Source organism: Lissotriton helveticus, chromosome 6 (assembly GCF_964261635.1).
Source record: "Lissotriton helveticus chromosome 6, aLisHel1.1, whole genome shotgun sequence".
In the NCBI taxonomy this organism is placed as follows: Eukaryota; Metazoa; Chordata; class Amphibia; order Caudata; family Salamandridae; genus Lissotriton; species Lissotriton helveticus.
This window is the reverse complement of record NC_136067.1, coordinates 150033009-150056633: the sequence shown is the minus strand read 5'-3', so window position 1 is coordinate 150056633 and position 23625 is coordinate 150033009. Positions and strand designations below refer to the sequence as shown.

Here is a 23625-nt window from a genome sequence, read left to right as displayed (position 1 = left end):
TTTTTCCGATACCAAAATATTTACCTTTTTTTGGCACATGTACTCTGCTTGAAGTAGAACTATTCTTAGAGAACAGAGCTTCTATTTTAGGAACTCTAAAGACAATATATCACGTCAGCCTCTAGCACATTTACAGCAACTGTATTTATATGTGATGGAATGGTCTCGACCCTTTCTTCTGTATTAAGAGCCATTTCATGTGTAAATTTCGCAAATCATTCATGTCGATATATATATGCATCCTTTTTAATGAATGATTACACTGCTTGAAACGCGTACAGTACCTATAATCATTTTCATGTATTTCGCATACACCATTTCAAGTGCAAAAATGTATTTTGGGGTGGGTTGGTATACACATGCACCTTTTATGTTTACTATTGCTTAAGTTTTAGTAATGATGGACATTAATTCGTGGAGTGGGTGTAGTGTTTTATCTAGGAAACCTGAATCGATATTCCTATTTTATGCCCTCTTCCGGCTATAATCAATAATATCCATACAACGGCATAATAATCATATCCATAATTCAGTCATAGCACATGCTGTCACATTAAGCAAGGCTACTTCTCCGGCCCCCTAGTAAGCACACCGAGTTCTCTAAACAAAACCAAGCCTCCAGCAACCTGGGAAATCCCCCTTGCTATTGTTTTGATTTCGTCCTAGAACTCCTGTAAAGCACTGTAAGAATGGCCAGTTCTTAGTGACATCTTTATTGACGTCTTATGTCCAACCTTACATCAAACCCAGGCACCTTTCAGGTATAAATATACCAACGTTGCCTTAAGCAAACACACGGTGGTGAATCTGGAGCAGAGCAGCTATCTACTTCCGAAAGCCCAGCTGATGCGAGAGCCCATGGACGCTGCCCCTCCTCTTTGACGCGCTGAGAAAGACGCTGTCTTTTCTCCTGCCGAGAAATCCAGCTCTGGCGTTTCCAGCCTACCCTTGCGGGTTGCTGGGATATCGAGTCCTGAGAAAGATACAAGACCTCCTGCTTTCTATTACCCAGGTACGGAACTGACTAAACCCTTACAGAGAATTCTTGAGTCAGATTCTTGGCAAAACAAACTTAACTTAAACTGCTACTTAATTACTCCCTCCCACGTATTAGGCTTAGGTCAGGTACACCGGGGTAGGCGTATTTTGAAGCACCAGTTGAGTACGATTAGTCAATGTATATATGTATGTATATATTTTATCTATTTTAAAGTATCATATGGCTAAGAAACCATATCAATGCTTTTACAGTATTTTATAATCCTCCTTTTACTGTACGCACTTTACTTTACCATGAGTATTACAATCGTGGCAATTCATTTCTCTTGTATGAGGAAGAAGACTGCTCAATAAATAACACCTTTTATTGAAAACGCCCGTCTCTCTTTTCTCTGCATTCTGGTGAAACTAAGTACGCACATTTGACTGAGTGAAATAGCTGTCTTTTGTTTTCACACGACTCTAGAGATACACTCTTATTCAGGGAGAGCAAAGTTGTCATGTTTTATGGTTGTCAGAAGCTAATCCCTTCTTGTCTATCCAGGGAGGTTAAACTCTTCCTCGTTTATTCGAGAAAGTTTCTAGTGACCTCTGAGCTAGCTGGCAAACCTTAAGTCTAATATAGTCAGTAGAGACCTAGATAACCTCAGTCCTACGTCTACACTGCTGAATATATTATTCCAATGCGCAGAGTCTATTGGGAAGATAGGAACTACACTACACTACAGCAAACCCTTGCTGAGCCAAAGTAAGTGCAAACTGAAGAATGTCAGACAAGCGAGCCTTCAAGGGGTCAATGGACTTCTCTCCACACCATGAGACAAACTTGGAACACCTATAAGAATAGATAGACTTGGTGGGGTGCCGCCTGGCTGATAAAATAACATCCACCACGTCAGATGGGAGACAAGCATTTGCAATGCAATAGGTCTCGCATTAGGAAAGTTTGAGCTATTGGTATTGTAAATGACAAATTTTGTATTTGTGTTGGTTTTGAAAATTGCGAAATAGCTTTGTCATTTACAATGCAAATAGTTTTAACTTTTGCAAATGTGACACATAGCATTTGTAATGCAATATGTGTTGTATTTAAGTGACTTAGATGTATTGATATTACAAACAACAATGGCTTACATTTTTTTTTATAATTAATACTTAAATAAAAGTTATTGTAATTTATAACGGCAAAAGATTAAACGTTTGTGAATAACTTTTGTGAAGATTATGTTCAGTGTATTTTATTGTGATGAAAATCCAAGAACAGAAGTGAAATATTAACATCTTTTTGTTACATTTGTAATAAAGCTTGAAACATTGAGAGAACATTTGAACCAGGTGTTGTTGAATGGTTGCACAGATTGATGTTGGGGTGGCGCTGAGTGATGTTGTGATTAGCGAACGAGTGATGCTGTGGCATTCAGTGATGCTGTGGCATTCAGTGATGCTGTGGTAGCACATAGTGATGTTGTGGTGCCCCTGAGTGATGCTGTGGTGGTGCGGAGTGATGCTGTATGCTATGCTATGTTTTGTTTTGCTATCCTATGTTTTGTTTTGTTATGCAATGCTATGTTTTGCTATCCTATGCTTTGATTTGTTATGTTATGCTATGCTGTGTTTTGTTATGCAATGTTTTGTTAGGCTATGCTATGTTTTGTTTGTTATGATATGCTATGTTTTGTTGTGTTTTATGTTATGCTATGCTTTGTTTTGCTATGCTGTTTTGTTATGCTATGCTATGTTGTGTTTGGTATGCTATGTTTTGCTATGCTATTATATGTTTTGTTTTGCTATGCTATATTTTGTTGTGTTTTGTTAAGCTATGCTATGTTTTGTTGTGTTTTGCTATGTTGTGTTATGCTATGTGTTGTGTTCTGTTATGCTATGGTTTGTTATGTTATGCTATGTTTTGTTATGCTATGTTTTGTTTTGCTATGTTATGCTGTTTTCTTATGCTATGCTAAGCTTGTTTTGTTATGCTAAGCTATTTTGTGTTGTGTTTTGTTGTGCTATGCTATGTTTTGTTTTGCTATGTTTTGTTGTGTTTTTCTATTTTTTGTTATGCTATGTTTTGGTACGCTATGCTATGTTATGCTATGTTTTGTTCTGCTATGTTCGGTTGTGTTGTGTTTTGTTATGCTATGCTATGCTATGCTATGCTTGGTCTACTGTGCTATGTTTTGTTTTGCTATGCTTTGTTATGTTATGCTTTGTTATTTTATGCTATGCTTTGTTTTGTTATGCTATGTTTTGTCATGCTAAGCTATGGGTTGTTGTGTGGGCAGGCCTGTTAGTTCCAGGTGAGGCAAATACAATTAAGTGGTTGTCAAGTGTATCACAACATTGTTCTGGCTCAAAAGGTAAGCAGTGAGGAAATGCCCTGGGTAGATTAGCAGTGATGGCTTTCTAAAACGTTTGCAATGTGCTATAGACATGTGAAAACGCCAATGCCTGGTATTGATCAGTTAAGATGGCAGTGTCCTCTATCGATTAGTCTTACATCTTATTTATAGAGGTCATATGTTGGGGTGCATTTCAAGCCAATGTGTGAAGGCTCACAACAACTGAACCAGTTAGCAGGGCCAGATCGTGAGCATTGCCTGGTATGGGCCAGCGATAAAGTAACTCCTATACACCAGTTATGATGACAGAAGTACTGTGCACTAACTAGTCAGTGAGAGATGCTAAGACTGATTATGGTGAGAGGAGGAGCAGTGTTCATAAGTGATGATAAAGGGGATGCAGATCTAATCAGGTAGTGGTGGAAGTAGCTGAAAGTGTACATGACATGTGCTAGTGTTCGGACGGCATTGCACCACAGTCACAGGATGGTGATCGCAGGGTACCCCAGACTCACCTCCGCCCGTACTCGTCCCGCTCTCTCTTCACCTTGCCCAGCACATTGTAGAGCGCCCGGATCTCGGGGGTGATGGTATCGATCTGGACCCCTACTCCATCAGGATGCGTCCATGTCACTCCTGGTCCCTGCACGGTGTGTGTGCCCCGCACCTGGGTGTAGTTCCAGATGGTGCCGGGCATGGAGCCCTGAGAAGGCCCGGTCTGCACCCCCTGGTCTCGGGTAAAGGTGCGGAAGCGGTCCGGTCGGGTGAGCGCCGCCGGCTCGCGGGGTGTCCGCTCCAGCCGCCCCTCCAGCGTCCGGTTCCGCTGCTCCAGCTCGTGCACCCGGGACAGGAAGCGGCGGAAGCGGACATTGAGGGTCTGCAGCAGATGAATGTCCGAGCCCAAATCATCCCTCAGGGCCGAGGGCACCGGCGAAGGGGGCGCGAGCAGCAGAGGCCCGCGGGCGGGGGCAGCCATGCCTCGGGCCATGTCTCCGAATAGCAGCGAGCCCATGATGCGGCCCCCGTGGGGGGCGCGCCGGGCCGGTGGAGCCCCCGAGGCCCGGTGAGAGGGGTAGGGGTCTGAGGTCCGGGGGTGAGTGGGTTCTGTGGGCCGCCCCAAGGAGAACGGCTCGGAGGGCCGCCGGGGACATGCTCGGGGGTCTCCGGGTAAGTGTTCGGACGGTGGCCGCGAATCCGCAGTCATGGGTTCGGGCGGCCGCCAGGCCTCGGCGGGGAGGGCGCTGGTGGCGGCCGTGGCTGCAGTGGGGGCTGCAGTGTCTGTATGCGGGGCTCTGCAGACCGCCGCAATCCATCCACAGCCTGTGCTCTGAAGCCGGGAGCCGCAGCGACAGCCTAAGCACCGGTCTCTGCATCGGAAATAATGTTTCATTTAGTGCATCACCCGGAAGTGTTCCATGGGGCACTGACTCATGTCCCCCAAGGTTAGTGAAGAAGCAAGCCAGCAGCCAGAAAAGTAAAATACCCACAGCACCCCAACATTAAGCCACATATCAATTCACAGTTGATTATGTGAGTCGAATGAGCCACGCACTTGCTCCGTTGAATGCCTTACCTGAGGGAATTCCGAAAAAAAATTGCTAAACGGTGCCTGCCCGTCTCACATTGTTAATTTGTACGTTGACTTGGGCCACATTGACAAACCAGTGTTGCATGGCCGCTGTCCACGCAGTACTGGAAATAGAAAAAAAAAATCACCGCTGCAGCCCTGCTCCGTGAAAACCGGAAGTCAGGCACTTTTGGCTGAGACGGGGGCGGGGCATGCAATCCGGCAGGAAGTCCCGCCCAAAACCGCCGAGGAAGAAGTGAAGCCGGCCAACTAATGGCCTCTCCGCATGAGTTGGAGAGTCCCGGGGCTGCCAACAGCAAAACAGCCAGAGTGTTGCAGGGCTCCCAGGTGCTGGAGGGAGCCCCGGAAGTGAAGTCCTGCCCCCAGGTGCCGCGACGAGACTGCCGCAGAGAGGAGCCCGATCCCCAGCAACAGCCCAGTGAGTGCCCGACCAGCGCTGCAGAGTAGACACGGAACACGCCGAAAGAGCCCGGTAAGAGGGGGGGGGGGGTAGGCGCGTGTGTCTGTGTGTGTTCGAATGTGTCTGTGCGTGTGTCTGTGAGCGTGGGTCTGCGTGTGTGTATGCAGTGTGTGTGCGCATGCGTGAGTGTGGAGTGTGTTTGCGCATGGAAATGAGGCACGAGAGGGGCACGGCGCCGTGCGCGCTCACGAGGTCAAATCTGAGCAAATCTGCGCTCGTGCACCCTCGTGTCCACATTCCCAAATACGGGTAACATTAGTTGTCTTGCTGACCGCATTCAATGCTTTCGCATTGAATGCTAGGTCAGCTCGACCTAAAAAAATAAAGAATTCAGGCTGCCCCGTTCAATCGCCAGGTATGAAGGAGTAAGCTCTGGAGGTGGGGGGTGTAGAACCTGCCCCTGCGAGAGGAGGTCTGCCCTGAGAGGGAGATGGAGCAGAGGGCACGAGGAGGTGGAGAAGACCAGTATACCACACCCTTCTTGGCCAATCCGGGGCAATCAATATGACTTGGGCCCAGTCTTGGCAAATCTTTCTCAGAACCCGAGGATTCAAGGGTATGGGAGGAAACGCATAAAGGAGCGTCCCCTAAAGCGCTCTGCATCGGAAACTGGAGACTGCAGAATGACAGGCAGTGAGCGTTCTCGTGAGTGGCAAACAGGTCCACCCGAGGAGTTCCCCCACGTCCTGAAGACGCGACGAGCCACCTCCGGATGAAGCATCCACTCGTGATCGGGCTAACACCGACGGACCGCGAAGGAAGGGAGGAATGCCTTGAGTGCCTAACGTATCGCCCACAATTCTAGACGGTTGATGTGAAGCAACCTTTCCTCTGGAGACCAAAGACCCTTGATCTCCAGGTCCCCCAGACAAGCACCCCATCCTAGATTGGATGCATCAGTTATCACTGTGGCCACCGATGGAGGAAGATGGAAGGGCTTTCCTTGAGACAGATTGCCCTCCACGCTCCACCAAGACCGATCCGCTGCAGCGTCTCTGGAGATCCTGATGGACTACCTGAGATCTCCGTTGTGGTGATACCACTGCCTGCGGAGACACCACTGGAGTGCCCTCATGTGCCAGCGTACATGGTTGACCAACAGAATACAGGAAGCCATCAGACAGAGCAGACAAAGGACCTTCAGGACTGGAACAACCGCTCCATTGTAAAACAAAGATATCATTTCCTGTATGTCGAGAATCCTTTCTGGAGGAAGGAATGCCCGACACACAGTGGTATCCAGTACCGCACCTATGAACCGGTTGCGATGAGGGGGCACTAGGTAAGATTTGGGCACATTTATCGAGAAACCCAACCTGTATAACAACTGAGTTGTAATTTGCAGATGATGAGCACCTTCTCTGGCGACTCTGCTTTGATCAGCCAGTCGTCCACATAGGGGAATACTGGTATCCCCGACCTTCTGAGATGGGCTGCCACCACCGCCATCACCTTGGTGAAGACTCGTGGTGCAGTAGTAAGACCAAACGGAAGAACAGCAAACTGGTAATGTTGCAATCATACCGTAAAACGGAGATACTTCCTGTGCGACTTCTGAATTGGAATGTGGAAATACGCATCCTGTAAGTCTATCGACACCATCCAGTCCTCTTGCTGCAGCGCTTGAAGAACCTGCGCAAGGGTGCGCATCTTGAACTTCTCTTGCTTCAAAAAGAGGTTCAAGATCCTGAGGTCCAGGATTGGACGAAGCCTGGCATCCTTCTAGGGTATCAAGAAATACTGGGAATAGCACCCCTGACCCCTTTCCTGCTCCGGAACCACCTCTATCGCACCTTTTCTCAGTAACGCCAAGACTTCCTCATGCAGGAGAAGTAGGTGGTCCTCTGTGCAAAATCCTTGACAAGGAGGGTAATTTGGGGGAAATTCCCGAAAGGGAAGAGCATACCCATTCTCTACAAGATTGAGAACTCAAAGGTCTGATGTGACTGATTCCCAATTTTGTAGAAAATGAGTAAGCCGACCCCCACAGGACCAACATAATCCAGAATGGTGGATGTAGGGCTGCTTTGCTATGGCAGGAGGGGGAGGGGGAGGGGGGCTGGGTGGATCAGAGGTCAGCCACTCCAAGGCTGACCTGGTCTGTATGTTTTGCATGAAATCGGATGCCATTTGTTGTCTAGAGGTGCATGTTGCAGCATCTCTATGTGATTGTCACCATATTTGTGCCTGTGATCTGTGAAGAGGGGGAGGAAGAGGAAGAAGAGGAGAATTGACTACCTCGAGCACGGCCCCTGTTTCTGCCCCTGTAGGCTTTGTACAGGGAATTCTGCTGCTGCTGCGGCTGTTTGTATGAGCAAAAGGAAGACCTTCCAAATCCTCTGAACCTCTTACTTGAAGAACCTCTGGTTTGCAGACCTAGCCGTCGCCTTACTGTCCTTGAACCTTTCCAAGGCCGCGTCTGCCTTCTTGCCAAACAGACCCGAACCATCAAAAGGAAGATCTATCAAAGTCACCTGCAAATCAGGAGAAAACTCAGAAGTCTTCAGCCAAGTAGCCCTCCTGGTGGCAACAGATGATCCAATGACCCTTGCCACAGAGTCAGCCATACCCAAACCGCTCTGAATTACCTGGTGAGCGGCAGCCTGCGTATCCGCTAGAACCTCACTGAAGTTCTGCCTGTCCTCTTCAGGTATCTTTGGTACCAACTGCTTCGCGGCGTCCATAAGTGTGTGAATATAACGCCCCAGAAGGCATGTCACATTCGTAGATTTTAAGGCCATGCTGGCCGATGATTGGTCCAATCTCATTGACTCCCTATCACTTGCTACTTGAGGGAAGGCTCCGGTAGACTTCTTGGAGCAGGCTGCCTGAACTACCAGACTCTCAGGAGACGGATGAGAAGTCAAAGTCCGGGTCTCCAGGAGCAATCCTATACCTTCTTGCTACAGCCTTTGATACCGCAGGAGACGAAAAGGGCTCTGCAATAGATTCATTAAATGGCAGCATTGGTTCCACAACTGAAGAGGGCTAATGAAGAACCTCCGTTAATATATTAGATTTAAACTCTGCAGTAGGCAAACTCAAACCAAAGAGCTCGGGCGCCTTTTTAATGACCGTGTGATACGGTGCAACATCCTTTGATGGGACATCAGGAGTCTAAGAAAGCCCCCACTCCGGAGATAACTACAGGCCACTTTCCTCTTTAAGCTCTTCAAACAGGTCCTCAGACGCCAGCAGTTCTTCTCCTCTGCTCGATACCTTTGCTCCTCCAGTAGTCTTTGAGCCTCCTGCCTAGACCTCATTCTTGGGATCAGCGTAGATTGAGCCACAACAGACTCAGACGAAGCCGGCGTCGTGCTCGGATCAGGAGGCACAGCCTGGAAAGTACGAGGTTGAGTCGGAATCGGAGCCGGTAAAGATGGTATCGGCGTCGAAGACCTTGGAGCCGGGACTCGAGGGAGGATCCATCGGAGTCGAAGACCCTTCAGGCAGTGGAGCCTCTTCCTCCTCCCGAGATGGAGTGCATCGGCGCCGGGGAAGGATTCTAAGCCGGAGCCGGGGAATGCTCCGGAGAAGCCACAGGAGATGGCTCACCTTGCGACTCCGGATACGATGCAACAGGCGAAGGAGACACATAGTCCTTCCGATGTCGATGTTTGGAGACTTCGACTTCGGATCCGACTCTCTTGCAGAGTGGCGCCGCGACCCATGCTTCTTAGATCGAGAAGCATGACACGAAGACAACCTCGAAGCAGACCTCTACTTCGAGCAGGACCTCGAACGCCTCCTAAATCTCTTCTATTTCAATTTTGCAACAAGCAGCTTCGCCTCTCTCGCTGCGCCTTCGGGTTCATCTTATTACAGCTGGAGCATCCTTGGACGTCGTGGTCAGATGACAGGCACCAAACGCAGTCCTTGTGCGGATCACTGATCGACATTAACTTTCCACATGCTCCACAGGGCTTGAACCCAGATTTCCTCGATGACATATCGACTGGAAACAAGATTTAACACGAAAAAAGTATCAGTAACAAAGTAACCAAACAAGCTGAGGATCCCAAGAAAAACAGTTAGCGTCGACACGGAAAAAAGGGAACTGATGTCATCACGCCGAGGGGGTCCTATTATGGATTTAATGAAGTCAGCGGAGCCGTGCGCGATGCCGTGCTTCTGTGACATCGTCCACGTCGATGCGAGGAGCTACGAAAGAATTTACGAATGTTGCTGATGCAGAGGATATTCACATGGTGAGGAATCCACTGGCAGATGTATCCATCAGAAAAGCCTGTCCGCTCGTGCCAAGCTACCAAGTGGGTGAGCAGGGGTTATTTTAAGAGTATACACCCTTACCCTGACTAGAGGCATGGGCCCCTATGTGTCACAAGTACCTACCTGTGCCAACTAGAGACTCCCAAATCTAACAGTGATTGATTGCCAAACGTGAAAAGGAGTCACATATCGACAAAGAGGCCCTCCAGATCATCAGCACAAGTTTTACTGGAAAATAGGCGGTGTATAGCGGTTGCACAGAGAGAACCTGCAGCTCAATTACATAACAGATGAAGTTATTGTGACAAAGTAGACAGTCTTTAGTGTCAGAAGGCACAGCAAACAGCTGTGCATCGGCTCGAACAGAGAACACATATGAAATGTTAGCACCAAATGATGCTCTCACTGTGGCATCACAAACGGCTTAAGAGGGAACGCACGTTTTAAACTTTTAATGAGCCGAATCACCTTAGGTGACTTAAACAAGGACGGTTGGGTTTGGTAAACACGAAGGCTGAAAGTACTGAAAAATAAACTTTAATAGTGCCCACCGCAAGGACTTGCTGAGACAAAAGACAAATCTAATAAAATATCCAACAGCATGGCTTGCAAATTGTCGGTCTGTGGAATTCACACCAGGACACAAATTTGGGCCACCAAATGGTGTAAATAACTCTTTGTGGAAGGATGTCTAGACGCCAAAATGACATCCACAACTTCAGTTGGCAATCACATGCCGTAAACTGCAACAGCTCAATCTCCATGAATTGGTAGCTTGAGCGGAGAGCAGACACATTTGGCGGAAGTTCAGACTGCCACCCTCTACTGGCACAATCCAGGGACACTATGATGACCTGGGCCTGGTGGTTCATGACTTTTTTTCACAAGGAAGAGAGCTGTAGAAGGCATACAGAAAGTCCCATGTTCTAACGCAGTCGAAATGCATCTCCACTACAGCACCATCGTGCAAACGTTTAGACATTGCACATTCTCAGCAGATCTAGACAGGGTGCTGAAGTCTCCCTGCGCCACTTCAGATGCAATTGCCACTTGTAATCCGCCAGATGCCTGTAGTTGAGCTTTCCACCCAACGTTCTGCGATCCCACCAGGTAATTCACAATCGAGGAAAGACCCAGACATTCCCAAGGCCTGCAAAGGTTCAGAGTCCTCTGGCACACTACTCCCTTGCTTGCTGCAGTAACACATGGCAGTAGCTCAGTCCTGTAACAGCTATTCCTTGATAGATGATAGAAAGACCTTTAGCGCCAGGCGAATGGCCCGCAACTCTTACAAACTGATATGGAGGCATCAAGTCCTCTGATCTCCACCTCTCCCAGATAACCATCCCCAACAGAGCAGTGATGCATCCGTCACATCTGGATGGGGAAGTGAGAGGGGTCCGTCACTGGGCAGGTTGAAGTCAAGGAGCCACCACTGCAGATCTTGTGCAGAAGAACACTTGTTGGGGGATGGCCTTGAGAGCAGGAATGAGTACACGTCCTTGACTTGGAGGGGGACTTGCGCAAGGTCCATGACTTAAAACTGAACAAAAAGAGGGCAAAACTCTGTATTCACATTCCATGGCGCAGAAAGGTACTGATGTCAGCACACAGGGGTGGTACTTTGGTAATTATATGCGGCTCCTTTCTACTATGAAAAACGTTACACAGATGTACCTCTTAACAGCGAGAGGATTGGGCTCCCAGGAATACAGCATGGCTGAGGCGCTGCTCCCCTTGTCGGGGCCCAAAACCAGGGCATGCTGGGAATCAGACCCCCAGGATGCACATCTTGCCAAAGGCGTGGGGGCACTTGTGAGCATATAAAGCAAGTATCCATTTTATTTTCATCATTTTAACTTAATCATGTCTATTACACTGCATAGTGTCTGCCTCAAATGAAACCTTCATGGCCCTTATGATGCCCTGCTGTTCTACAGACCCTGCACACTTTCTGCATCAGGACTGGACATGCCCCTATGCAGTACTTCTGGTACGAGATTGGACACACTTAGGGATATTACTGGCCCCCGATTATCAAGCTATGAAAAACTTCCTTATACAGTCTGGCACCTGGGAAATGTGGTAAAGGTGAGGAATCTGCTTTTTGAAGCATCCATCAAAACTAAGTTTATCAGAATATCACTTACCTCCTCTTTTCTCTCAGATACAGTCAGGTCAATACAAACTGGCTCTTCTGGAAGTCTGAAGGATAAGATGGCATTCTTCTCTTTCACCTCTGATCTCACTTGCCTAAATAAACATTTGCACAACACTGTCAGACTGGTTGGGTTGAAAAAAGAATTGCGTTATCTTACAAAAGCGCTTTCAATGAACAATCAGAACAAATTTATATCCCCAGAGGCAACTGTACACAGATTTCAGGGACTTTTGTAATTGAATGGCTTTTCCCATATGAAAACAAACTTAGACAGAATGGAAAGATAGGGCAAAGATGACACTTTTACTTTCAATACTTCAAACAATAATTTAGGATAAACTGGAAGACTATTTTGACCTAATTTAGCAATGAAGGTTGTATTGCACTATTGGTCGACAAAGCATCTACATCGGAGTATCAAGGCCCCGCAAAAAAACAGTACACTTGACATATGTGGCACTCTCTGAAGACATTATGACAAAAAACTCTTCTAAAACAATTACGAACATCATTTGGTTGGGTGCTTTCATAACGCTCTCATTTCAGGTAATTTACTTTTCCATAGGTTTATTAAGGGCCATACTGGCAGCCAGAAAGTTTGAAATTTTACAACGAATCATCATTTGCAGTGTCAGACTGTCAGTACTAAAATGGTTTCGCTTTTTGAGGTGCCTGCTGAGGGCATGCCATCTTCTGGGATGAATGGGAAAAGTAATGGGAAAGGTGGCAGATTCAATACCACCACCACAAGAGCACGATATTATGGTGCACATGCATGTTTACATATGCCCTTCCTTGGGGTCTGCTAGGCATGCTCAGACACAGCCAAGGAAATTTAAGTCTTCATTACATTTTCAGTAATTCGAAACCACAAAAGCAAGGTATCATCACAGCATCAGCCAACAGCGACCCCAAGGTGCACAAAGCCATCTTGCCAAAAGAGTGGGTCTCATTATTATATACAAAGAAACAGACAAAGTCTGTTCCAGATATTAGTTGTAGATATACTTAAATACCAGTTGGCAGTGACTAGTCTGACTGGAAAAATCCACTTCTGTGAAGAAGCATTTTCGAATTTCTTTTTCAAAACATTATATAAAGTATTCATAAAATATCTTAGTCAGGATTTAAATATCATGGAGGTCAAAACCAACTATTTTAACAAAACCAAAGTCTCATAACATGCCGGTTGTGCTTTTTCTTGGTCAAACATACAATAAACAAATTCCATGAACCAATTTCAAATATGCGGTGGAGGCACACAAGCTTTCAAAATGAACAAAATGCCATAGGGAGGATTAGCGAAATAAATTAAAATGTCAAGAGATTAAGAAAACGGAAACCTACCATACACTGAGTAACCGGTCATTCACAGCTGCTGACAAAAAATAGAGGCCTGTTATTCCATCGAAGGGCTGACTTTCATTCGGAGGTCGTACTGTTGTGAAGATGAGTGACGTGACGGCCGTCGCATGGCCTGTGAATTGCTATCACAGAAACAAAAATATCTTATTTAAACTTTAAATATAACATTTAAACAGTTAAGGCTGGAAATACAAGTATACAGCTCCCAGTTTTCTATTTTTACAGATTTAGACAGAACATTTATTTTTAAAAGCAAAATACAGAAGATTGCTCTTCCTGAGTGACTCTAAGCTGTCCTTCATGAATTCCAGGACAACAGCTGAGTAGACAGCATGAGGAGTTAAACAGGATGAGATTCCTTAAATGCAGGCATATGTTAACATATATTTGTATATTTTGCTAATATTTATATGTGGGTGTAGTGTTTTGTATCTTGCTGCTTAATTTGCTCAAATATGACCGGTATCAGAGGATGTGCATGTTTATCAGTCAAATGTGGAAATATACAATTGTACGGCTTCATTTAGTCTAAGAAAACATGGATAAAAACCTACCTAGGTTTGACAACCTTCTTCGGATCGAGTCCCTTTTTTGTTTTTGCGGCTGTCGACCTTTTGTTTTGGAGTAGATATAGGGGGCACTGGTTTTCGGCTCGACGACCCTTGTGTTCGACTCCGATGGTTCGACATAGTTTGGCACAAAGACCCTATTATCAATGAGTTTCTTCGGTCTCGACTCCGATGGATCGACGTAGTGTGGTCCGAAGACTGTGTAGTCGATCAGTTTCGGTTTCGTTTTTGGTTCCACAGCTTTTGGTTTCGATATTACCAATTTCGGAGTACGTTGATCAGATGGCTCCGATCCCTTGTTCGTCGTCCCCTACCTCGACGATGTCTTCGTCGTCGATATAGTAGTTGGAGTCATGCTCTGAATCTTGATCCGACTGTTCATATTCTTCAGCATCGACGAGATCTTCTTCATCGTCAAAGATATTTTCCGGCTCTGGTGCTGGTTTCTGCATGATTAGCCTAGCTGCCCTTCGAGTCCGAAGTGTCTTTTTGGAACGAAATTGGGCACAGGCTATGCAGTCGGATTCATTATGTTCAGGAGATAAACACTTGTTACATACAGGGTGTTTATCGATATGTGGGTATTTTGAGTTACAAAGAGGGCTTCTTTTAAATGGGCTCCGTTCCATCGACGACTGGTCGCGTGGTGCCGAGAAGGCCCGATTCAAAGTCCCAAGTTGAATAAAGTTTGTAAAGAAGCTGTCGGCACCGATTCAAAACAATACCGACGATACAGAAGGCCTTTTGGCCTTTAGAAAGCGTAGTTTAGACTCCGAACTTCGAGTAAAGGAAAGTACATCCGACCCCAATGGTGGAAAAAAACAATCCGAGTATGGAGAGGATGCCCATGCGCACTGTAGTCCAGGGGAGGAGCCACCTATCTCGTGATACTTCGAAGATTCTTCCAGGACAACAATTTGCAATCATCCGGACCCAACACTAGGCGGCGATCTACGCACATATGAGTTCAGCCACCCACATGCCTCGAACAAAGGTTATTCTTGTATTAGGATCATTTAACACGACATGTGACTTGCATGACAGAAGTAACGTGTAATAAAACAAGTGCTGACTGATTCAAACAGAAGAAAAGGAACGCTACTAATTTACATCATGGGTTACACATTTACATTATCAAAATTATTTTTCGAAACTTTTTTTACAAAGAAAACAAAGCAATCCAATGGCAACATTTTATTTGATTACATTTCTTCGGTTTAAAGAAATGAAAAGGAAAAAAAAAAATCACACTGGAACACACTTTACACTGGGAAAATCTAATTTAATAGACAATGTTTTCTGGCCCAGTACTGGAGTACAATAGTCCCAACCCAGAGAATGGCCAATAGACTTTCCTTTAGTTGTCCCTCAACTGCCAACATAAAAGTAAATGTTAAGGGAAAGCCAGGAACCCCAGACCTTTGGAGCTGTACAACCTTATCAGCACCTAGTGTTCCAGGAGAAGTCTTTCTAAATTATGGTAACAGTTAGTACCGCAACTAAATTTAATTGCTGGCTGTTTAGCAGCGGCTAGTCCCATCAGCAAATGACTTACTGAGCAAAGGGGAACTACCCTGAATGAACCAGTTGGTACACTTGGCTTTTTAGCTCAACACATATGGAACCACATCAGGCTGATCTGCAATGCTATTGAATATTGGTTGTGTTAACACTTGTTGGAAGCAGAAAAGTGGAAACATACTCTGTAGACTTCTTTGGTCTCCAAATCCCACAGTTTAATTGTTCGACCAGCCGAAAGCAACATTTTTCCATCTGGGCTGATACACAAACAGTTGACACTGCTGTTATCACCTTTCCATTTGCTGTTTGGAGAAACAAAATGAAGAAAAATGTTAGAGTGATTTACCGCTATTGAAAGCCCATTTTCTTTAATTAGCAAATCATATATAAGAATGTGGAAATGCAGATGGTAAAGTTACAAATCCAGTCAAAGAGTTTGTCAGATATGTGCTTTTAAAGGACTGCATTATGATTGCTCTTGTGTTTAATCTAGGGATGCTAAATGTGGATCCATGAAAGAATGGTAAATTACAGAATTTCAGGATAATGATTCAATGTGTATCAACTAAACTTCTAATGTATAATACACCCTAGACCTATGGGCATAATATGTTGGAAACATAAGGGTATAAAGTGATGTATATAACTGTTTTGACTAATGTTCTGCAAGATTAACAAAAGGTGACTGTAGTAGGGCAATGAAGGTATAAATTCATTAGATCTTCCAACACTTATTTTTCTTTGCAGTGAAGAATGTTACTTAACTTGTTCAACAGTTTCTAATGGCTATGGTTATTTTCCAGCAAGTTATTCATCTTGTTTTCTCCTTTCTCCCTCCCCCCTCCAATTTTCTAGGACCTACAGCCTGCTACGCCATTACTGTGATTTAGTCTTATTCTGTTCGACAGTTTTACGAGAAAACCAAATCGGTCACATCCCAAAGCTTTGGGCCCAATTAAGTATTTTACACCATTTTCCTAATAAACCTCTTTTTAATATGAGCTGCATCATTTTCAGCTACCAAATATATGAAAAGAGTAGGCTAGAAACGGTTTACTACATTCAAGTCAAATTCAAAGTCTTTATTTCGATAAATATATCATAAAAGACTATACATTAAAAAACTGCACAAATTAAAAAAAACATAACAGTATCAGTGGCACGGCATTCCTACCAGAGAAATGAGTACAAGTTATTAGATACGATAAGTTATTATTTAAAAGACAAGATATAAAAAAGCTATACAATAAATTAAAAAGGATCCACGGTCAATAATCAATTAGCATGATAATACACAGAAATTGAATAAAAAAACATTTTAGTTCTGGCATAGCTTCCTCCTCCATATTGCCCATATCCAATGTAAAATTATTGCAACAGTAATTACAATACTTTGAGAACTCAGTTTGAAAGATCCTTAGGGCCTCTGCCCCAGTAGTAATGCTCTTCAACAAACATATGGGCTTCAACCACTTATGCCAAGGATGTTTGTACTCAGGGCAAATGAACAGAATATGGGCTATACTTTCCGGCTGAGTAGGACAGAATGGACATGATGTATTATTTTTAGTTTGCCATTGGCCGGTAAAGGAATTGACAGGAAGGGTGCCCACCCGATATGGGTGGTACCATTTCCGGTCTTCTGGAATTGTAATAATATCCCAATAGCCCTCATAGGCAGATTCATGTTTGAGCTCAAGGACATTTCTTGTAAGTGATGGGCCAATACAAGTTCCAAAGTTTTGCATTGACAGCATTGACTAATAAAGCTCCCTAAAGACCTTTCGAGGTGGGAAGGGATTAACAGTAGGGTTCTCCCACAGTGAACTCAGGCCCATAGCGGTGTAGACAGCCTTAACCTCTGTCAGCCATGGAATTCTGTTGGCTATATCTGCGTCTCGAACTTCGAGGAGGGCCTGGGCATACTGGGAGAGTACCGGTGTGACCCAGAGCCTCCTCCAATAAAGCCACTGGTCTAAAGCGCGCCACATCCTCTATTCGTTGGCAGCACAGATCATAATAAAGGGGCAGAAGTGGCGTAGATGACGGAAGACCAACTAATCCCCTCCCAAACTTATTTTGAGAGTTCGTCAGTTGTGCAATGTTACTAAACCCCCACAGTTCAGCCCCATAAAGTATAGAAGCGCTTATTTCGGTGTTGTAGATTTTCATCGCTAGGGCAATAGGTTTAGTAGCCGAGAGGCGCAGTTCCCTTATCAATGCACCTGCTAACTGGGCGTGTTTGGTAGCCAACTGATTGATATGTGGTTTCCATTCTAACCTGGAACCCAGTGTAATACCAAGGTAGGAGAAGAGTTGTCTGTTCGAGGAGTTCACCATTCGTAGTAACCCTCCTCTCACAAGCTTTTGCTTGTACATGACCATAAGTTTTGTCTTGGTCACATTAATGGCAAGGTCATAATCATTGCAGAACACTTCAAAGCGCCCAAAAGCCTTCGGTAGACCGTGCTGCATTTTAGTCAATTTTACTTCAACAATTCAAATAGGTGTGTTGCTTCTAATGTTTTGCTTCTAAAACAAAAGTTTAAATATCAAAATGTGACAATAAAACTACATGAAAAATGGAAAAACAAGAAAAAACAGAGGGAAAAGGGGCATGATGGTATCATATTTGTAAGAAAATACAGTATAGATATCAAATCATTGGTAAAGAAATCCCTTCTCGTTGAGAAAAGTCCCCTTAGGAAGTGGATCCAAGCCAAGGGCTTGGTAAAGAGCATGACATTGAGGCGCTCTGGTGCAAGCCCGCCTGAACAGACCGTTACTCAACCCTCTGCTACGGCTACAGAAGATATCCCACTTGCAAAGGAAGCTTTACATATGCCCGCATCGGATCTGAATATCACAGCACGGCAAGAGTCTGAAGGGCCCAATCATTCAGTCAATGTTCTAATAAAAGCTCCAGAAGCCATAGAAGACAAACTTTCAACTGGATCCATCTATTGAGAAATCCTCCCTTAATAGTTTTATGGTGCCTAACAATGTGGTTGTTGTTACTTCCCCTGCTAGTATAAGGTCACTAACCTCACCTGTCTCTAGTTGATGAATCATTGCAAGGCACGGACAGCAATAGTACTAGCAGAATATTGGAAGAAGAGAGGGGAAATGCGAGCTCATCATTTGACATCATCCTGCAGACTTTGACCAATAATAGGAAGGAAGCGCAAGAACATTTTTTACAATTGAGAGAGGACAATACTAAACTACAGAACTCGCTACAGGATATTAATGCAAAGATGGGGGGATGTCACAGGAAATTGGGGACCTACAGCAACGAGTGGAAGAGGAAGGGGCGGCAAGAATGAGCACTGTGATTAGTCAACACGATGATCAGCTTTTATCATTGCATTTAAAAGTTGAAGATTTAGAAAAATCGCCAAAGGCGATCCAATCTCAGGCTTTTTGGTATCCCGGAGGGTGTTGAAGGGGGAGACCCGAGGGCATTTATGGTAGGGTTACTACAGAAGGCTTTCAAGGACCTCTCGGACTGGGATTGGGACTCTCAATTACAGTGAGTTCATAGGCTACCATTAATCCAGAGAAACAAACAAAATAAATTCCCACGCCCATTTCTAATCCATTTTGGGAACCATCTGTTAAGGCAGGCCGTTTCTCTAAAAGCTAGGCCTAACCTACCAATCACGGTAGGCGAAATGTCCTTTTTTGTCAGATCGGACCTTAGTTAGGCCACAATGGACAGACGGTGGCAACTGCGCAAATTGATTGATCCATTCAAATCTTTGGGGGGGCAAGTATACTTACAGGAACCAGCCCGACTAAAAGTTATCAAGGGAGGGCATACCTATTTTTTTCACAGACGCAAAGGAAGCCGAGGATGTATTAGCTTCATTCTCGTAATTGAGAGAGATATTACCCGGAATAGAAAATTACTTTGTTTTATTCGGATGGGCAGGGAATGGGTGAAGCCTCAGGCTGCTTCTTAGGGTAGCTGTCACTTCAGCGGCAGCAGGTTGTATCCGGGGGGGTGCCCTCTCGTTTGGGGAGGGAGGGGGCAGGAAGGGTCGGCGATGATTGGGGGGTTTGTGGGGGGGGGGGTTTCTTTGTTTGGAAAAAGCCCCACAGGAAGATGAGAACTTAAAGCAGATCGAGAGAAGTACATTATGTACCTTAGTCTTACAGAATGACAGGATGTATGTACATTTTTTCTTTATTAAATGCCGCGAGTAAAATACTTGGCTTGGAACGTTGCAGGCCTAAACAGTAAAAGGAAAAGACGTTTGGTTCGAGAAGAGATAGCTCTGTACAAACCCAATTTTGTTTATCTGAGACACATGTTGCCCACAAAGACAGGTCAATCCTGGGCCACCTGGGTTATGAGGTGATAATCTGTTCTACATTCAATGCACCAATAAGGGGGGGTCACGATCCTTAAAGATAAACGTTTTAGGGCTGAAGTTAGTAAAATCATTTGCGACAAGAAAGGGAGGTGGGCCATTGCTCAATTACTGATCGAAAAAAGTTAATTTGTCTTCTGTGTAGTCTACGGATCAAACTTTGCGGACCCCTTTATCTTTGATCAATTGAATGTGGAACTGTTGCAGTGGGTAGGAGAATTAATCATCATGGGAGATTTTAACTGCATAATGGATTATCAGATTGACACTACGAGGGGCCATGCCTTCCAACGTATGCGGAGAACCCGGGCAGCTATTTTAGAGTTAGGGCGTATACATAACATTAAAGATATTTGGCGTTACGTTTTTCCTACAACGCCCGGCTATACATATTACTCAGCCCCCCATAGGCTCTGTTCCCGTATTGACATGGCTTGGGCATCGGACAGAGTAGTGAACACTAGCACTATTGAACTTTGTCCCAGAATTAATTCCGACCACAATCCTATATTACTATCCTTTGATACTTAACAGACTCATACAACACCTCGTACCTTTTCTTTTCCTAGGCACTTATTTATTAACACTTTATTTATTTCACTACTTAAGTTACATATCACAGATTTTATTGAGCTCAACCTCAACTCCACGCCTTATGGTTTGGGATTCTTGTACGGCAAGTATCCGGGGGTTCACCCAGCAATTTCTTTTTCACCAAAATTCTGAGCACCGTAAAAAGGATAAAGCTTTGGTTAATAACATACTGTCAGTCGAATTACTACTGGCGGAGGCTCTTCGCCTACATGCTGCTTATACATCAGAATTGGAATTACATTTAGGGCGCCTGAAGTCGGCCCTAAAAACAATTTTTTGGGAAAAAAGCAGTATAAAATTGCATAAATTTCAGGTGACAATATGAGAGCGGAGACGAAGTTGGAAAGTAATTAGCTTACAAAATAGCTGACGAGAGAGCTAATACCTTGATTAAAAACTGGAGGGGCCCCAATAACATCATAATTGATCAACCAGCGCAAATTTTAGAACATTTTGCAATATTTTATAAAAAATTATATACTCCAGAAACGTATCCGACAGTGGCAGCCATTCAGAACTATCTGGATCACTTTCTTGAAAAACCCGACTCTCGAACTGGAACAACTATCTAATCCTATTAGTCAAATTGAAATTAGACACGCGATCTCCTCTCTGCCATCTGGGAAAGCGTCCGGTGAAGACACGATCCCTATAGAGATATACAAGCTATGTGTTGAGGAGCTTATATCTCTTCTTCATCAAGTCATTAACTCTATCGGGGATAGCGGGAAAGCCCCGGGGTCATGGAACAAGGTAAAACTGTTTTGTTTTTTTTAAAAAGGGGAACCACCAGATGAGTATGGTTCGTATCGCCCCATTTCTTTAGTTAATGCGGACGCTAAAGTATTTGCAAAGGTGTTGGCCACCCGTCTAGCACCTCATATACCTAAAATAGTCAGTCCAAACCAACATGGGTTTGTAACAGGTAGGGACACCACAGCACATAACATGGCCATGACAGCTTTTGATATAGCTGAAAAAGAATCCATCCCACTCGGTATGATTATGCTTGACGCAGAAAAAGCTTTTGACCGAGTGGGGTGGGATTACTTGTGGCAAGTTATGACTGCCTTTGGCTTTAGGGGTACATTTTTGAATTGGATAACATCATTATATGATGACCCTATGGCCAAAATTAGTTATGCAGGCTTATCAGTTTCTTTCTCTATTACCCGGGGAACCCGTCAAGGGTGCCCCCTGTCACCTCTTTTGTTTGCATTATCAAAAGAACCATTTCTTCATGCATTACAATCCGGTATTATTCCCTTTAAGTTTGGCCCTCACTTATTAAAACTTACAGCTTACGCTGATGACATTGCCATTTATTCAACTGATGTCGTAAACACAATGCAGGGCATAACAGAAGCTAGCAGATTCGGGGACGTTTCTGGATATAAATTGAATTTAAATAAGACACAAATAATTGTTAATCATAAACCAGGGGGGGGGCAACTATGGGATTGTGTCAGACGGCAATATATTTGGAGGTTAAGATATCTGCTAATATCAAGGACATAATCAAATTAAATTATGACGACTTCGTTAAAACTACTATAACTCTTAGAAAAAATGGCATAAACTTCCCTTGAATATTATAGGCAGAATTAATTTGATCCGTATGATAATATTACCCAAATTTCTCTATTTATTCCGGTCTATCCCTTTGGCACCGTGTGATTCTTTTTTTTTAAAATCTGGATGGAGTCTTTAGTAGCTTTATTTGGGGATACCGTAAAGCTCGCAGATCCATGACTCTCCTAAAAGGGGCTTTAGATGTAGGAGGGTTGAACTTCCCGGACTTCAAGCTATACTTTTGGGCAACATTTGTTGGAAGTCTACGACATTTAATTAATATGGATTGTGCAGACAATCGACCTTATTTTCTTACGTTTATTCTTAATTTGGATATTAAACTGTTTTTGTGGCGGATCAATGATCCTAATTATTTCAAAAGGGTGCGATTTAAGACCGCCAGAGACTTGGTTAAAATCTGGCGTAGCAGTTAAGTTTTTTGTAAAGTGACCTTTTTCCATCCTAAGCTGATTTTATGGGGAAACCCCGGCCTACCGGGAATATTCAGTGAGGGATCAACTAATATCTGGTTGGAGCATGGAATAAAAACACTTGGGGATCTGTATGGAGCACAAGGGCTTCTGAACTTTGAAACACTTAAAATACTCTATAATATCCCAGACTTTACGAGGTTCAAGTATATGCAAATATATGACTTTGATTTGAAAAATGAAACTTCAGAATATCTCCGATTCTAATATATGGGATAGTCTTTATTCGCAGAAAAACAAGTCATTAATTAGTTGCTGTTACAAGTGTTTTAACGCCTATAGAAACACTGATTGTAGTATTCTAGCGGAGAAATGGAGTAGGATGTTGGGGAGTAATATTACCCCGGTGGTGATGAATTCATCTCTACGTAATATTAATAAAGCTGTATCCTCGTCTAGCTTAAGACTGCTGCAATTTAAAACAACTTGTATGCTGTACCATACTCCAGAAAAAATATCCAAATGGGCTTTGAACAGTACATACAGTGACAGATCTAAATGCCCTAAATGTGCGTTAGCCGCAGCCGATCTGGTGCATATGCTGTATACTTGTCTTAAGATCTCAGAATTCTGGACGTCTTTCGAGAACATAACGAAATTGAAGCTAGGGTGCACATTTTCTTTAGATTCAGCACTAGTTTTGTTATATGTTAATGTTACGAATACTCCACATAGAGCTTTAATTACTATTATGTTATCGTGCGCAAAACGTATAATTGCACGTGCCTGGATCTCTCCTAACTCCCCACATATAATGGAATGGTGGTCACTGCTTAACGAAATCCACAGTATGGAACTGGCTCTATCCAGGCTCAGAGGTACTAAGTCCTTAGTTAAGCTCGACAAGATCTGGGGGTCCTTTTTTATCGGATATTAACCTAGCAGATAAATCTTGATTTGTTATATGCCTGAATCGATACTCTCATTTAGATAGATTAGATCCAATTATAACTTGTTAATGATTTAATGTCATTTCTGTTTACGTTTAGATTTTTTTTCTTTGTTTCTTCCCTCGTTCTGCTTGCTATGCTTTGTTGATATATTTTTGCTTCCTGTGCAACTAATAAAAAAAATATAAAAAAAAAAAAGAAAATATCAAATGAAAGGGGAGGAAAACAAATAGGGAAAAAGGGCAACGCAAAAAAAAAAAAGCAGGCAACGAAAGACTATACAATTAAGGAACAAGCATTTACAATGCAATGGTTTTGCCTTTGTTAAAGTTAGAGCTATTGGCATTGCTCTTGACATTATTTTTATTTATGTTTGTTTTTTAACATAAATAAATGGCATTGTCATTTACAATGCCAATAGCTTAATCTCTCGCAAATGCCACACACAAACACCCAGAGAGCCCCCCACA

The 23625-nt window shown here is 43.9% G+C and overlaps 1 protein-coding gene, 1 non-coding gene and 1 pseudogene across 3 annotated transcripts in view; all 3 read right to left on the bottom strand.

Annotated features, from left to right (window-relative positions):
• WDR43 (WD repeat domain 43) overlaps positions 1–23625 on the bottom strand; it is a 481702-nt gene that overhangs the window by 293081 nt on the left and 164996 nt on the right. For both annotated transcript variants that reach the window (XM_078647513.1, XM_078647515.1), the window contains exons 4-6: positions 15414–15534; positions 13125–13264; positions 11767–11869 (exon numbers count right to left, since the gene is read on the bottom strand). In XM_078647513.1, coding sequence (XP_078503639.1) covers positions 11767–11869; positions 13125–13264; positions 15414–15534 — 364 coding nt within the window. The remainder of the gene's footprint in view (positions 1–11766; positions 11870–13124; positions 13265–15413; positions 15535–23625) is intronic.
• On the bottom strand, positions 3850–4326 carry LOC144761230 (intermediate filament family orphan 2 pseudogene; annotated as a pseudogene).
• Positions 12589–12673, bottom strand: LOC144765448 (small nucleolar RNA SNORD53/SNORD92). The gene has a single exon (XR_013597436.1). It is a non-coding gene; the product is annotated as a small nucleolar RNA SNORD53/SNORD92 (small nucleolar RNA).